The 17,790-nt window shown below is 40.5% G+C and overlaps 2 protein-coding genes across 3 annotated transcripts; one reads left to right on the forward strand and one right to left on the reverse strand.

Moving 5' to 3' along the window:
* LOC8067061 (protein S-acyltransferase 8) lies at nt 15–4,452 on the reverse strand. 2 transcript variants are annotated; one of them, XM_021464642.1, is made up of 6 exons: nt 4,200–4,452; nt 3,696–4,088; nt 2,540–2,725; nt 1,687–1,968; nt 1,143–1,376; nt 15–882 (listed from the first exon to the last, which is right to left on the reverse strand). In XM_021464642.1, the coding sequence occupies exons 2-6, from the start codon at nt 3,750–3,752 to the stop codon at nt 412–414; spliced, it is 1,230 nt and encodes a 409-aa protein (XP_021320317.1). In that variant the 5' UTR covers nt 3,753–4,088; nt 4,200–4,452; the 3' UTR covers nt 15–411. The 2 variants fall into 2 exon arrangements, with proteins under 2 accessions (XP_021320317.1, XP_002444861.1); XM_002444816.2 differs by having other exon boundaries at nt 4,166–4,452.
* Nucleotides 8,127–11,831, forward strand: LOC8067062 (wall-associated receptor kinase 2). The gene is made up of 4 exons (XM_021464666.1): nt 8,127–9,093; nt 9,289–9,813; nt 9,973–10,074; nt 10,145–11,831. Exons 1-4 carry the CDS (start codon nt 8,181–8,183, stop codon nt 11,380–11,382), a joined length of 2,778 nt encoding a protein of 925 aa, XP_021320341.1. The 5' UTR covers nt 8,127–8,180; the 3' UTR covers nt 11,383–11,831.

Below are 17,790 nucleotides of genomic sequence, written 5' to 3' on the forward strand. Positions count from 1 at the left end.
AGAATTTGCAACTCTTTTGGGTTTCAGATCGAGCATTTACCAAATGATGTGGATGGTTCTAGAAAAGACCAGCTACAGCCCATTCCGAGAGGACACATTTTACATTTCAGTGATCATATTGCTATGAAAATTATGTACAATTTTTGAATCAAACAGCCTTGACACACCAGAAGAATCTCAAACAATTCCTAGAATCTCTTGGGACCTCCATAAACCGCATAAACTGGAGGATCTTAACACACATAATCCTATGATCGATCAAGCAACAGCCTAAATCCTAAAATGCAGATGGCAAAGGAGGACGTATGCCTTCAAATCCAACCATTCACAGCACTGCTGAATAACTTGGTGTCTGCAATAAGGAAATGCAGAAAGACAAACCTTTCCAAGAATAGGGACATTCATATACCATCAGCAAAGTTCGTCTGGGTGTTGTTTTTGCTCAGCAGATGAAGGTTGTGCAGCATTACTAACCGACAAGTCCAGATCCCTAACTTCACTAAAGATCTCTGTCTTAGTTCTGGTAACAGGTATCTCAGTCTTTGAATCTGGTGTGCGATATTTAATACCATTGCTTCCAGACTCCAATTCTTCATTGCTGAGTTCATCTGTTCTGCGCCCTGTAGTCTTGAGGGTGTCAAGGCCCATTTCTAGATCATCCTCAACCTTGGCTCGCGGACGGTGGGGTGCTTCATCTTCTGGTGCATTGGAAGGGCTGGTCTGTGGCCGTGCTACCTCTTGTTCTTCTTGAACAATAGCTCTCAGGTTGATCTTAGAAGGCTTCCTTTTTGTACACAAAACCTCATGACAGTTGCGCACACAACCACGGTCATACACGTTTGGTTGGTTGCTGTACTTGTACTTGATATTCTCATAGGTTGTCTTTAGACAAAGGAAGGAAAAAATTAGTTCAGTAAAATAGAACAGTAATTGTTTAGCAAGTAGCTTATATATTACATACTGATGCACCACTTTTTTGATATCCAACTAAAAAATCAGGATAAATTTTTGGTGGTATTGCTGTGTTCATTTTATTTCAATATGGTAGATTACAGTTACATATCTTGATCCTATCCACTATTCCTTTGATTTGGTAAAAGAGCTTTAGGCATTATGCCTTGAGATTTGCTTGGAGGGCTAACCTTGTTTGTTGCAATAAGGTAAGAATGGAACCCAGTGAGACCACCGACGAACCAAAAGCAAATGAAACAATATGCCATGACTGCCAATGAAGCTGGAGATTCTTTAATGGCCTTCCCCACCGAATAATGACCCCTATTCATGAGAAACCTGATGTACAATCCACACATTGCACATACATAGATACAAAGCACTGCCGCTGAAGAAACAAAACAGAAGAAGTACCAGTAATTTCGCTGCAAAGGAAAATGAAGCAGATAAGCCTAGCTTTTATATAGGTAAGGATGGGGACAGTGCTTGAAACGGGTACCCGCGGTTCTTCTCTAGTGTAACTAAATGAAAAAAAAATGAGGGAAGGAATTATCTGTTTAGTTCATTAAATTATACTAGAGAAGAACCGCAGGTATCCATTTGGAGGGCCATCCCCATCCTTATATATAGGAACAGCTGTCAGGCTGTAAAATTTAAAAATGAATCCATAACTTTTTTTTAGAAGAGAATCCATAACTTGTTCTGTGAGAAAATAAACAAATCAACATAACTGACCTCTCCAATACATTGCCCAACCCAAGGGCAGTGATGATCAAAGCGCTCAACACAGTTATCACATTTGGAGCAGTGCGAGCAGCGAGGAGGCCGATATATCATGCAAGTTTCACAGTATTTCACTTTCACAGGCATGCCATTGACCATAACCTCTTTTACCCGAGGGAACTGAAGAGCATGTGGAGCTGAAGCATCATACGAGAACTCTTCCACAGGTGGGTGTGAATTTCGTGGTACAATACCTGGATCTTGAGACGAGGTAAGGAAGAGCAGTAACAGTACCTAACAATCAGGTTTTGCAGAGAAGGGTACTATGATTTTGGTGCTACACACATAAAAAAAGTAGGAAATAAATAGTGACATAACAAGTTCCACATTGCTCAAAGAGAACATAAAATCTAGAGAATAGATACTTATAGAACATATTTAGTATGCAGGAGCAGATATTATTATAAAACTCATATGTTACTCTTCTAAAAAAAGATGTAGATGAACCAAGTATGTCTGGTGGTGGGATGGCTGATGAGAGGTACTTAAGGTTACAAATATAGCTGTGCTAGTTGCCTAGGTGGTAGTTGGTACTAACAAAAAGAAAAAAAATTACCACATGATGAGGTTCCTTTCATCATGACTACAAGGATATCAAATATACCCCACCCTTGTAAAAACTACAGAGAACTTGTAAAACATATTCACCTGTCTGTGTGGGATAACTGAATTTTATTACAACAAAATGAGCATCAAAAACTGATTTTCCTAGAAAGCACCGTTAGGTTGCAACATGGCATGCTAATTTTAGTCATATTAGGAAAATTTCTCCAACTGAATGTACTGGGAAAGAATGGGTACTCACATAAACAGTAAGGCCTATAGTGACAGCAAGAATTGCATAGCCCGCATTATATGCAGGGAAGATGTGTATGAGATTCCTGGCTACAAAGACGCAGAAGACAGCGACAGGGATGGCGATTAGAGCGAAAGAAATCAGGGTGGCCTTGGCATCTGGTCCGAAGATGAACCTTCCACCGCATAGTATTATCTGAACAAAGAAACAAAATACTGAAAATCTGACAGTGTATATAACAGAAGCTAGTGAATCAAATGAAGACAGTTAGACGAGCATCAGCAGAATAGAACATACTGAAAATCTCATACCAAGTTGTTAAAGATTGAGTAGGTCAGCATTGTTAGTAACATGTTAGCTTGTCGAGGCATCAAAAGACTACATTTACAACTATCATGGGTCCTTCCAATCCATGGTGAAGGAAAAACCGCGTAGTAGTAGTCTGAACTCTGAAGAAAATGAATGCTGAATCCTATGGACCTAAATCCTATGTATGTGCAGGGATTTTGGGGGCATTTTCCTGTGAGCAACCTGAGCCTCTAATTATTTGGGATTAGCTAGCACTAAGTAAGAAGATGCAAAACACAGAATGGTGAGGTGTTGGACCTACCATACTAGCATATCATGGAATACCTACCACTAGCAGGTGGTGGGATTATGTTATTAGGGGTAAAACAAAACAATACAGGGGAAGGTTATGGTTTCACATAGGCTGCCAAGGCGCGCCTAAATCAAAACGAGCGTGGATAGTAGTTTATTCATCCATTCACTGGAGTCTGCAACACCACTGTAATAATAAGGGGATAAAAAAATGAGAAAGCGGAATGGATCAACAATTAACAAGGCGGACAATCCCATCCCAGCATATAAACAAAGAGATACTAAACAATAGCCGTCCGTCGAGCTGAACTGCTAATCATCTTATCTTATCCACCAGTCCACCACACCACATAAGCCCTCTTGTCTCCTCTCTGGAGCGGCAGGCAGTCACACGGTCGGTGATGTTAGGCTGACGACGGATGCAAGCGAAGCAACAAATCGAGGATAAACTAGCACAGTAGGCAATCCGGGGACCGATGTGTGGCATGGAAACCCAAGAAAGAAGCTCGTGTCGGTACTGTACTAGGGAGGGGGGAAGAGAGAGAGGGAGGGATGGCAAACTCACGTTTTTGCCTTTCCAGACTTGGTAGACCCGGCGCTGCTTGTGCTTGGGCGTGGCCATGGCCGGGAGAGTCTGTCCAACAAGCAGTTGCAGCGAGCGCTCTTGTTCCAGTTCCGGCGGTTTTTGAGTCCTTGCTATTGGATCGAGGGATAAGATTTCGTCCTGCTCTTGTATCTTCTATTCTATCTATCTATGGGGAACAGATACAAGTAGTATAGTAGAATAGAAGAATATCACAACACATCCGCCGGGGATTGGATTTGGATTTGGATTGGAACTTGGAAGCAGGAAAACAGGAACAGGAACAGGATGGTGCGTCCCGAATCGAAACAGGGCTCTCTGCGTTGCTCTTGCCCTTGCCCTTACCCTTGCTGGTGGCGGACTTCTTTCCCTTCCCTAGAGAGGAAGCAGAGTGGTGGGAATGGAATCAGTGAGAGAGAGAGAGGAGAGAGAGAGAGAGAGCGGTGGGTGACCTAGCTGAGCGAGTTTAGGCTGTCTGTCACTCACGGTCACGGCAATGACCAATATGGCATGGCAATCGTCGGAAGACGAAACAAGGAAACGAAGAAGAGAAGGTATCGTATTCGATTCCCTCCCCGCGTTCCTCTGTTTCTGTTTCTGTTTCTTGAGGCAGGGCAGGGCAGGGCAGGGCAGGGCAGGGCAACTGGATGACAGCAGGGCAAGGGCAAGGCCAAGGGCAAAGCCACAGCCAGAAGCCCAGAAGAGGCCAGAGGCAACACGAAACCAAACCGTGTTTCTTCCTCCTCCCTTGTCTCCGGATGAATCGTGTCCCCCCCTTTCCTCCCTCCCCTACTGCATGCATTCTCTTTCTCTCTCGCCTCGCGCGCGCGCATGAGTATTCCCCCGTTGCATCCAAAAAAAAAAAGAATAAAAATATTTTTTCTCTCTTTTCTCTTATCTCTTAAAAAGAACAGATGCGACTCAACCCGATCCGCTCAACTAAGTTAGCTACCTAAAATTTCAAAGTTAAATTTTAGCTAGAAAAGTTCTCATACCTAAACTTTAGCTCAAGTATTACGGTTTGTCAGCAGTGTTTTTTTCATAATAAATTAGCAAACAGTATTTTCAGCCATGACCTTTCAGACAGATACTCGTCACTAGCTAATAGACTCAGCTAAACTTTAGCTGGACTGGATTTAGCTAAGTTGAAATAGCTAAAACTTAGTTAAAATTTAGTTGGTCTTTTTACTAGGCCGTTTGAATCCTTAGCAGCTAAATTTAGTTTACTCGGCTAAAATTTAGCTTGTGGATCCAAGTAAACCCGATAATAATATATAGGAGTCCTAAAGCGTCATCTCTTAAAAAAAAGTGCCCACAGGCACATTGCTTATTTTTACTAATAAAAACACATGAGCATCCACACGAATTAATTCCAATAAAAACAACCTAATCAACTAGACTAACTGATTGTGCACACTATCAATCAATAACTTATCTAATTTCAGTGGGGCCTTTAAGTAATGTGCTATGAATTTGCAAATGGGGCATGGCATCATTTTGTTCTTTTTCTTGAAGAATAATTGCATCGTATGATTACAGTTGAAGTTATTGTGGCTGATATATCTGTCAGTCTTTGTGTTTCCAGTACTGCTAGCTACTGTCAGTGGACCATGCATTGCACTGCAGTGCAGGGGAATTCAATGTGTGTTTTGTATACCTTTGTATCAATTCAGATCCATCCCTCACTCAACGAGTACTGGGTTACATTTTTTGCACGAGATGTAATCAAAACAGGGCCCACGGCCATCTCATAAATCCTATCATAAATAAGTAAAAGAGAGAGAAAAAAGCAACAAACTAGATATATACTCTCTTTCATTCCAAATTATAAATTAGTTTTGACTTTTAGTATATCTATTTTGATATCTACGTACATAACAAAATAAATATATCAAAAAAATCAAAACGACTTATAATTTTTTTAACATGGAAGAAATCTCCATAACACATAGGAAGTAATAACTAATATGTCACTCAGCGATCCAAACCGTGTCTTAGATATTTAGGCAATTTTCAGTATATTTTAATTCAGAAAAATAATAATATCATGATGAAAATATAAAAGAAAAAGAACAAGTTTAACATGACATCACATATGTTTATTTGAATGACATAAACATGATCAAAGATATAAAAGCATGGCAGACGGATCATACTAAAAAGAACATATAGCATGTAGGTGAGGATAAAAAACATTATAATCATATAACCATGATATATAAAGCATAACAAGAAGAGAACATGTCAACATGAATATAAACAGAGCATTGATTTGACCATATCATATTATGCATAACAGAAAGTACACAAAAAGGTATGTTTGAAAGAAGATAAGGGATAAGATTATACCCAGAAGAAGGTCTCATGCCAAGAGAGTTTGAAGCGGAAATGTTTGCAGAAGCATCTTCTCCTCCAGTCATGGTGATGACGCCGTCGGAAAGAAGACGACGAGCAGTTGTGTGATTGCTCCTCAAAAACCTAATTGTCCGCACGTCTCGAGCAGGACTCTGAGGTGACAATGGTTCCAGAGGCACCTGCTCTCCCACAACTCCGTGCGTGCACAGTTACGGGACGGAGAAGATTATCTCGCAACTCGCTCACTCGCCTCCTGCCTGCCACACCCACAGTGGCGGCGGTGCACACGCGCATGGCACACCCTTATCCTTTTCTCAGCTTCTCAATATAGATAAATAATTTCCAACCGTATAAGTTAAGTCAACATCTAGTGAAAATCCCATATGATATTAAAACCATTTACTACTAACACACCATAGAGTTTATTGATTTATTAAATTTATAATGGGCCAAGCCCACAATAAATCCAACATCTACATAGCCATTTTTCTATAAATCAACATTAATCTATAAACCAAGATTGGTTACATGCATAATACTATGGTGAATGGTAACATATATTTTTCTTCGAGTAATTGTATAAGCAATCCCCTAAACTTTTGTCAGGGTACCGTCCAGATCCCAAACTGTTAAAATGCATTTTTAGGTTCCCAAATCTAACTTGAAATGATATATATCGAGGCCTCAAACTCTCTAGATGCCAGTTTTAGGTCCCAAACTCTAGATGCCGCTACAACCAAAAGCCCACGAATACCTCTCGCCAAATCACTTTTTTGTGAGCATCGATTCTCGTTAGTCATGTCAACTCTTGATTAGATTTCTTATATATCACGAGGTCTACACGCTTAGGAGAATAAAGCAGAGATCTACACATTCTAGAAAAAGTGGTAGTACGCGTATTCATCTACTTAAATTTTCAGTGATAAAGAACGTGCACATGCGTTTGTAAAAGGAAGAGAGTTATTACCTCTCTTTAGGCAAGCAGTGGGTGCTATATATATATATATATATATATGGAACACGGCTCTGCACCGTGTGGCTTCCACTACATGTAAAGCTACATGTTATATATATGGAAAAGCCACAGGTATAGTCTATGTTTGGCAGGAAACCACCCAAGGCCTAGGTGTTTTTTTTAGCAACAACACCCAAGGACTAGGTAGCTGGTCATTGCTGAATCAATATTTTATCAAAATACTTCCTCTGTCATGTTTTTGACTCTGTCATGTAATATCCCTTTTTATTTATAGAGAGAGACAATCATAATATATCCATGGTCTTTATTTTTTTTCCACGAGCGGGCTCTTATTGGGTAGCATTAATTATGTTATTATATATTGAGTAGCATTATGGTTATTTTCATTCCACACCTAAAAATATCTCCTAAAAACTATAGGAATTGTTAGCCTCTTTTTTGGTAACGGTGAGTATTACTTACGTCATGCCACCGGCCTCTTATTGCAAATGTAGCTAGGTTGTGTCAGCCTTCTCATAATAATTTCTCGTAAATTTGTACACCTCCACTTGACCTTCCCAATCGCCACCAATGCAAAGCAATGAGTAAGAACTAAATCTAACCTCGCATATATGCATGGTGTTCACTCATAAAATCACATCTCTACGAACTTAATTGCATTGTCATCTCATACATATGGATGGTACGGTGTCCACTCAAAAGGTTTAGAAATGAAAGAAGTAGCATGATTCAACCGTAGTCGTCGTTCGGTCGTCGTCGTCGCCACGACAGTTACAAGTGTGAAAGGCTTCCAAACAAGTTCTAATTGCTTTTCGGCGGGTTGTTGATGACTGAATAACTTTACCGCTATTATATTAGTATGCTCCGAACAATTGGCAACGACGTACGCGTAGTGGTGGCAGGTGGGAGAGATTATTAATTCACGCGAGGTTCACTACTTACTGTCAAGCGCGCGCGTCATTGCCAGCCTAGCTTAGCTTAGCTTAGCTTAGCTCTCTTTGGATTTGTATATTATATATTCTCTCTCGCTCTATAAATATGTTGCTGAGGTTTACATACAGGATCATAGCAAGTTAGCAACACATCACAACATTTCCATATATTCCAAGCAAGGTTCATTACCAGCAAACTAGATCATGGAAAGCGTGCTACGACTTGTGCTGCTGCTGATGTTCATCTCCGGATCACGGTGGTGGGCGTCGGCGGCAGGCATCCCTTTCGCTGATTCCCTGGTTGCTCATGGCTGCCCATCCAGCTGCGGGGATGTGAATATCTCCTATCCCTTTGGCATTGGGCCAGGCTGCTTCCGACATGGTTTTGAGCTCACCTGCGACAACACGGCTCATCCACCCAAGCTCTTGTTGGGAAACACTACCACCACCGGGATCACTTCTCCTCTTATTATTTCTGGTGATATTCATAGTTACTATAGAACTAATCCTCTTGGTTTCAATGCCACCATGGGGCGAGGTGTGGACACCTACAATGTGTCCTGGCAGACCCCTGATGAGGGTGTTTTTATCAGTGGTGATAACAACTTGTATGTTGTCGGCTGCAATGTCGACGCCTACATGTTCGGTGACAATATGACAGATCTAATTGGATCTTGCATGAGTGTCTGCACAGATGACATAGCGACCATGGAGAAGGTGGATTTTGATGGCTCCTGTACTGGGCTTGGCTGCTGCTCCATAGACTTGCTAAGAGACCTGCCAACCTTTACCTTGAAGCTTGTCCACCGCAACGTTACTACGACAAGAGTAGTAGAATTAGACAACCGCAGCATCAAGGTTTTACTAGCAGGTTGGTATACTTTTGCTGCGGATGATCTTCGCACCAGCAGCGTGAACACAAGCAATGTCGGAGATACATGGATTGATATTGCAATCACGGACAAACCAAATTGTGAACGTGCCCGAGTGAACAAGGATACTTATGCTTGTAATGATGAAAGCAACTGCCAAGACCTACCATCTGGACGAGGCTACCAATGCCAGTGTCCCAATTACTTGCAAGGCAACCCCTACCTCGTAGATGGCTGCATCCAAGGTCCATACCTCATTGCTTGATCTTCTTCTTCTTCTTTTAATTTCTATACGTAAGTCATTACACAAGCAAATTTTGTCACAAATTGTGAACAAATGTTTCAAATGTATTTATCATTACTGCTAAAATATCCTTCATAATTTATTTGAATTTATTACTCTTCATTATTCCTCATCATGTTTATTTGCCATGAAGCAGCTTATGATTCAAGGCCTAAAGACAACTGTATGACATCATGTGGAAACATGACAATTCCGTTCCCTTTTGGGATTGAAGAAGGTTGTTTTGCAAACAATGACTTTCGACTCAACTGCACACCAAGTAATGTCACTCTTCTTGATCGTGGGTACGCACAATATCATGTTACTAGTATATCACTTGATCAAAGGTTTCTGGCAGTTAGCAACATGCTGAATGACACAACCTCCAGCAACATATATGAAAGGATAATCTACTCTAACTACCATGGTCCTAACAATTTTATGGCAACTGCTGGAGAGTCTGTTACGGACGGTATTTTTGATTTCTCACAAGAAGAGGAAATAATAAAGTGGGTAGTTGCGAACTTGACTTGTGAACAAGCTATGCATAGAAATAAATATGCATGTGTTAGTCGCAACAGTTACTGCCATAATGTCACACGAGGGAAAACACAGTATGGTTATCATTGCAAGTGTTCCAATGGCTTCCAAGGGAATCCGTACCTACAAAATGGTTGTACAGGTTATACTTCTCTCTTAAACCATACTTCCCTCTTTAACCAATGTATCTACTTGCAACACCAGTAGGTATAGACGATCACACATCACATTGGTTAAAGATAAATTCAATCTTTTACTTGTGTAACAACATCATATGACACAACAATTAATTTTGGTGTAGACATTGATGAGTGCAAAATTCCAAATAAATGTAGTGGAATATGCCACAATTTTGATGGAGGCTTCAGTTGCACAGATTCAAAGCTACATAATATAGTTCTAGGTAAGCATTTTTTATCCATCATTGAAATTTGAATTAGCAAAATAGTTATGTCCACATGTAATGGGTGCAGGAATTGTCATTGGGGTTACTTGTGGCTTTGTCTCCATAAGTGTTGCACTAGGAGCAATCGTGCTTACCCGTAAGTGGAAAAAGGGTATCCAAAGGAGAATCCGAAGAGCACACTTCGAGAAAAACCAAGGTCTACTCTTAGAGCAACTAATCTCAAACGAAAACACTACAAACAAAACAAAGATATTTTCCTTGGAGGAGTTAGAGGAGGCTACCAACAACTTCGATGCTACTCGTGTTGTTGGTTGCGGAGGACATGGCATGGTTTATAAAGGGATTCTTTCAGACCAGCGAGTGGTGGCTATAAAGAAATCAAAAATAGTGGAGAAAATAGAGATAGACCAATTTATCAATGAGGTAGCTATTTTGTCTCAAATCATACACCGCAATGTGGTGAAACTTTTTGGTTGTTGCCTAGAAGATGAGGTGCCTTTGCTAGTCTATGAGTTCATATCAAATGGCACTCTATATGACCTTCTTCACACAGATGTTACAACAAAGTGCTTGCTATCTTGGGATGATCGTATAAGGATTGCAATGGAAGCAGCTGGGGCACTTGCTTACCTACATTCAGCTGCTGCAATACCAATTTTTCATAGAGATGTGAAGTCTTCCAATATACTATTGGATGAAAACTTCACCACAAAGGTTTCAGACTTTGGTGCTTCAAGGTCCCTTTCACTTGATGAGACTCATGTGATGACAATTGTTCAAGGAACATTCGGCTACTTGGATCCGGAATATTATCATACCGGTCAACTAACTGAAAAGAGTGATGTATATAGTTTTGGAGTCATCCTTGTGGAACTTTTGACAAGAAAGAAGCCAATTTTCATCGATACTTTAGGCAAAAAACAAAGCTTATCCCATTACTTTGTTCAAGGACTTCATGGAAGGTCTCTTATGGAAATCATGGATCCACAGGTTGTTGAAGAGGCAGAACATGAAGATATGAATGAAATTGCCTCCCTCGCAGAAGCATGCTTAAGGGTCAAAGGTGTAGAGCGACCAACTATGAAAGAAGTAGACATGAGGTTACAATTTCTAAGAACAAATAGGCTGAGAAAAAAACATTGTTTAACTGAACAAGATGGAGATATTGAGGCTTTGTTATGCCTAGAAGCTAAGAACTTAGAGGAGCACATTGATCTTGTCAATGCTACTCACATAACAACTCAAGGGACCACTAGGTTCTATAGTTTGGAGCAAGAAATTAAGTCTTCGTTTAGGTCACGCTAACTAAACTAACAGAGAGCTTGCTTAGATATTGGCTATATAAATATACAATGTAATAGTATTTGGTAATCTCTATGATGTGTATCCAATTAGGACTTGGAGTCCTAGGAATGTGTAACTCAGTCATGAATTGAGAGTATACCAAGCCTAATTGGCTTTGTACCCATTCTCTATATAATGAAATCCTCCAACAGCCTCAATAGATAAGCCGTTACAATAGCCTTTAGGTGGTATCCAGAAGGTCAATTTTGACAAGTACTGGTTTGGCTGCTGTTTCTCAACATGCTAAGGGACCTGCCAGCCTTTGTGGTGAAATTTCGCCAATGCAACGTTACATGAGCATAGTTAAGGGTCAGCCTTTTCATCGTGAATTAAACATAAGGGCCGTCTCTGTTGACGGTCCTTAATGCTCACAATTAACCATCAACTAATCATAGAAAAGGATCCAAATGCAACCAACACCTAGACTTAGGGTTTTATCTGACATAATTCCACGAGTTTTGGTGTTTGTCTATTTCTGCAGGGGGTTATCAGGAAATATGAAAGAAAGGCCCACACGTCGGGTTTACATAGAGATATTAACGTGCCGCGCAATTTTCTATCATCTAGAAGACTCCAGAAGCCACGGGACCGAAGCGGAAGACGAGAGGCCTCAGGGTCAGGGCGCCCGCCCTAGTCCTGAGGGCGCCCGCCCTCCCCCCTGGACCAATCAGGGTGAAGTTCGGGGATCATGCTCCACCGACCTAATACTTCAAGGAAAACCACACGATCAATGTCGGTTTGATCCAACGGCCCAGATTCATCTGAAAAGACTATATAAGCAAGGCCCCCTGGCCCATGGAGATCATACCTCTTCTACAGAATCAAAGTTAGGGTTTCAATTCTTCATCCAAGTAGAGAGGATCCCTCTAGTTCTTCTAGTTCTACCTCTAGTTCATCTAGATCTAGTTCTAGTTCATCTAGTTCTAGTTCTAGTTCTAGTTCCTCTAGTTCTAGTTCTAGTTAGTTCTAGTTGTAATCTAGAAAATAGAGAGAGAGAAGAGGAGAGCGGAGGAGGAGCCGGGTCTGTCGGATCTTCCTCAACATTATACTTTTGCAGCATCTGGTTCGTTCTTCATCGTTCTCTAGGTTCTTCAATTCATAACTCCTGAGTTCTCTAATTACTTTTATTTACATTCAAGTTATTTATTGGATTCCCGCTTGCATCAAGTGCTCTAGTCTTTATAATGCTAGAGTAGTAATTAATAGATTAGACGTGGTGTTTAGTCTTGCGATTACCTGGAATTGCACCCAATCCTACGGATTGTTGTGGTAGCCCTAGGGTAGTGACAGCCCTAACGGTCGACGTATTCCACCACGTTCGGATCGGTGTTTGTAGGACCGTAGTCAGACCTTCCTAGCCCCCTTCTCATCTCTTTCTGTGGTTAGTGCTCTGATGTCCCGATATAGATAATCTTGAAGTAATTCTTGATTCTTAGATCAACTAGAGAACTCTCAGGAAACTTCCTCTCTTCCCACCAAAAATACTTATATAGTTATCCCTGGGCGATCTTGGATCTTAATTAGTACACTCACGTTCTCTGTGGAAAATCGATACTCTGGAATACTCCCAGGTGAAAGCTACATCGGTATCCGTGCGCTTGCGGATTTTTCTGTTTGCGTTTAAAATACCCAACAAGCTTTCTGGCGCCGTTGCCGGGGAACGGTAGCCGTGCTAGTTTCGAACCAAGTCGTCCATGTATCCTTTTTCTTTTCCTTTTTTACCACACTCACCTTATCACTTTCACCATACCACATGGATTTCACTCTAAGCATTAATGAGCATGGAATTTATTTCATAGCCACTTCATTTACTCCATGCTCATATGCAACATCTTCACAATCCATTGGTCTCTCCAACATCACCACATTCGAGATCTCCAACCCCCACTTCCTTCCTATTTATAAAAACTTTAAAAGGGTGGTTGTCGATGCATACGTCTATAATAAATTTTCCAGATCTCGTTGAGTTGATCTTGAAATAGGTCAGCGTTGGAGGGGAAACCACTTCGCCGATATAAATTGATGGTTTCCCAAGGACAAGCTTAGTGTCCTAAAACAAGCACTGATTAGATCGTAACATGAGCTTTTAATTATTTGCAACATTACCTTGTGTGTTGAGCATATCAGGATAATTGTAAAAATATTCCTTCGGGTATTCTTGTCACTAACCTTTCCAGGATTGGAGCAAGAAGATCGGATGAATGACAAGCACAAGGTATGTACAACCTATCATCATACAACATTGAATTAAATTCATCCAAACTTGAATTTTGCAAAATTCAAGCTTGGGAGAGTACTTTATATAAAAACATCATTTGCCATGTTGCTATGTTGGTTGTCCCTACCTTTGAGACATGCTCAATTTGTTAAATAGTAATCACACTACTTCATCTCCACTTGAGTAGATCTCTATAAAAGCCATCACGCTACCTTTATTTGCTTTAGTATATGTCTAGGTTGGAGTAGTTTCATTTATCTCTTAATTAAGCATGGTGCTTAGTTTAGGAATGATGATCTTACTTCCAAAGGATTTTAAATTAAGCATGATGCTTAGGTTAAAATTCCCTCCTAAATCAAATTAGACATGGTGTCTAGGTTGATTTTTGAGCCAATAGTATGCTATAGTAGATATTGGATATTTTGTTGGACTAACACCTGCAGGAAAACTTTCAATATCGACCTGGGAAGTCCTGAGATAAATTCACATTGGAGACAAAGATAGAGACACATGAAGGTTAACAATTTACACAAGGAAGGCATAGCTCACAAGAGATGATCCATGGAGGGTGCTACAAACACGATGCACAACCGATAAGAAAGGAAAGCTTTCACAAGGTGATACTGTACCATCACTCTTCAAGTAAGGTAACATCTTAAGGTACTTGACTATCACTTCTATAAGCTTCTCCTTATTTTTGGCATTCACATGAGTAAAAGAGACAAACATGTAAGATTTACAACTCTAGATTAACCAACCCAATCGATTCAATATATTTAGTCCTTCCACCTTTGTGATCCCACACTCCTAATCATATGAGCTAAAGTGTTGCACACTCAGTCTTTGGAAGATATATATATAAAAAAAAGAGAAAACACATAAGTATAGATAGATTATCTTTCCATTAGGTTGAGTGATCTGATCTGACAAATGTTTTAAATGCTACACTCATGATCTTATTATCCATCAACTTTGTCTTGCTCACTATGCTTAAGGTTAGAGAGAACAAATACACTTTTGGTTCTGTTGGTGTTTTCCACCAGCAGGGCCCATGCACTTGATCTCTGCCTTGTCTCTATGAGCAGGTACACTTCAAGCAAAATATGAAGGAGTTTTTCAACTCCCAGACTCCACCAAGTGAAGAACCTAGATCTACGAGCACAAACACACTGGAGATACTGGACACTCAGGCAATCACTGCCCTGTGATGCTTGAGGACGTAACTACTGGAGTAACCCCGTTGTGGAAGTAATTACTGACCTTCTGCCGATCAAGAGAGGCGATCCAGGACGCCCCGTCATCCCGATCTCCATCGGCATGGTGGACTTCCCAGAAGCACTCTGCGACTTTGGCTCCAGCATCAACATTATGCCCAGGGTACTCTATAAAAAATTCTTTACACATCCTTTATTAGAAACAGCCATGTGTTTGCAGCTTGCAGATCGTACGCTAAGTTTCCCAAAGGGAATATTGAAGAACCTCTATGTCTGAGTTGGTACCTTGTATGCTCCAGCAGACTTCGTGGTGATAGAGACTGATACTGATGAGAGGGCACCCATCATCCTAGGGAGACCATTCCTGAACACCTCGGGAGCTGTCATCTACGCTAGTACTGTCAAGATCAGTTTCTACATCAAGGGAAGGACGGAGACGTTTTCCTTCAAGAACAAGACTACACAAATCTTAGAGCAATCCTGACATGAACCAAGAAAGGACCAACAGGAGGAACAGGAACAAGCAAATATGGACCAGGTCAGCTAAGATGGTCACTGCAGCTCAAGGAGGTCAAGATCGTCAACTCAAGTCGCCTTTCTTGATCAAGAAGGACGACCCTGGTGTTCCAAGCATCGAGTGCACAATCAAAGGATACTCTTTTTAGAAGACACTCTACGACACTGAATCTGACGTCAAGATAATGGCTGCAGTCACTTATCAACTCCTGCATGGAACCATGCCCCTACAACCAACATACATTCAACTCCAGATGATTTTAAGGTTATTGACATGGGAGAAGACGAGTACGATCCACCCAACATCCTTGGAAGACCGTTCCTCAGCACCGTTAAAGCAATCATCTACATTGGAACTGGAGAAGTCCACATGCATTTCCCCTCTGAGAAGGTACGCCGCTATTTTACTGACCCTAACTATATAGTTGAAGACTCTAAGCAGGTCAGGACAAGAAGAAGACGACGCAACCGTAACCAGAGAAGGCAAAATCATCAAGGACGGATAGGTAGACTACGAAGGAGAAGTAGTAATGTCTGAAGACAAACAACTTGAACAGAACTGTCCTGAGGAGACCGTAGCACCGAGTCAGGTGTGGAGAGAGAAGATAGTTATACATGAAGAGGAGGCACTGTCGGAACCACCGACTACGCCATCCAGCGAATCCCAGGACAACTGAGAGTCCCGTTCGGAGGACTTGAAAACGCCGAACGCCTTGCCAAGAGGTAAACTTGGTAGTTATCTTTTTTTCCCTTTCAATTGTTTAAAATAGTTTGCTTAGTTAATCAGGTTCATATCATCTTAAAAAGAAAATAAAAATGTTAAAAATAGTAAGCCCCATGTGAGTATGCTCATGGCATAAAACCCATAAGTACATTCACTGTGGTGGCATAAAAATAAAATAAATATATTGCTGTCCTATAAAAATAAAAATATAAAAATAAATTTATGATCCTACTAAAGAGAGTAACATTTATTGAGGAGGCTCAACATGATAAAGGCTAGGTATTTATGCTAACACTTAACTAGTTCCACAAAGCTTTGTTGTCTATTTGAGCTCCACAGAATTCAAGGATCAAAGAAGACTAGCAGACGGAGGACATCCTAATCGCTATCAGAGTGCTGCCGACATTCAAATACACCTCCGCCACGTGCTAGCTACATCAGAAGAAATTACGTCAAAATCCAGCTTGGGGGAGAGCACCCCCATTTATCCAGCTAAGTATTCTACTCACGTTTATACTTTACTCTAATAATAAAAAGATGCATAATCATATAAACCCAAATAACGATTTTGTGCTTACAGATATATCTTTGCTTAGTTTGCTAAATAAATAAATAAATAAAGTTTGCTATGAATCCTCATGATAAGCTCTCACATGCAAATGATGAATAGTTGCTCTGCCATGACTAGTTCTTAAGATTGAAATCTCTCTCAAGTTTAGGCATGACTGGTATTAATTAAGATTTGCTCTAAACCTGAACTTGTGGGGAGAGTACTTGATCTAAAGTCTAAGTCGTTAACGGATATGATATGGGAAGGTTGAGCTGGTGTTTATCTGTTCCTAGAGATGCTAGAATTCTGGAGAATTTTATCTTTGAAAATTTTTAAAATAACACATGATGAGTTCCTGTATAATGAGAGTTTAAATTCCTACCACAGCCATATATATACATGCTTGCTAGACTTTGAGCCACTCATTTACTTTTTACTGCTTATGAGCATTGAGTGTGGTCAAGCTGTGTAGACCCTTAGGAGCTTGTCATGTGGTTAAATCAAGATTCACTTGCACGTTCACTCACACATGCTACTTCTACTCCGGAAGTACCATCCACATATATCCATTTCCATCTCCAGAACCACCCAAAAATATTCTACTCCTAATCCGGGAGAGAATAGCCAAAAACATTTCTGTTTTCCCCTGTGAAATAAATGCTCAAGTTATCTTGTTACTACCACTTGCTATATTATTTCATGAGATGAGTGCTCTCTAAAAAAAGAAGAAAAAAAAGAAAAAAAGAGATACGAGGAAATAAAAAGGGGCAAGTGCCCGGAACCTCGAAAGAAAAGAAAAAGTGAGACGAGAGGTAAAAATGGACAAGTGTCCGATAGTAGAATTAGGGGTACAAGTTACCCACCTGAGAGAAAAGAAAAAGAAAATATAGAGCATCTCATTCTCCTCAAAAAGTTTCAAAAGAGCAAGAAAGGTATGTATCCCCTCAAAAGAGCAAAAGTAGAATTAGACTTTCACCATCATTATCACCATCATTACCATACACCATTCATTCGCCACACATGCACATCTTGATTTGACTTATTGACTTATTCTTTTGGATCCATAGTTTGACTATGCAATAAATGTCTTGTAAGTATGTATTAGCTGTCTCCCACCTATGAGCTCTAGATATTAAAAGCCTTATTA

Source organism: Sorghum bicolor, chromosome 7, assembly GCF_000003195.3.
Source record: "Sorghum bicolor cultivar BTx623 chromosome 7, Sorghum_bicolor_NCBIv3, whole genome shotgun sequence".
NCBI lineage: Eukaryota > Viridiplantae > Streptophyta > Magnoliopsida > Poales > Poaceae > Sorghum > Sorghum bicolor.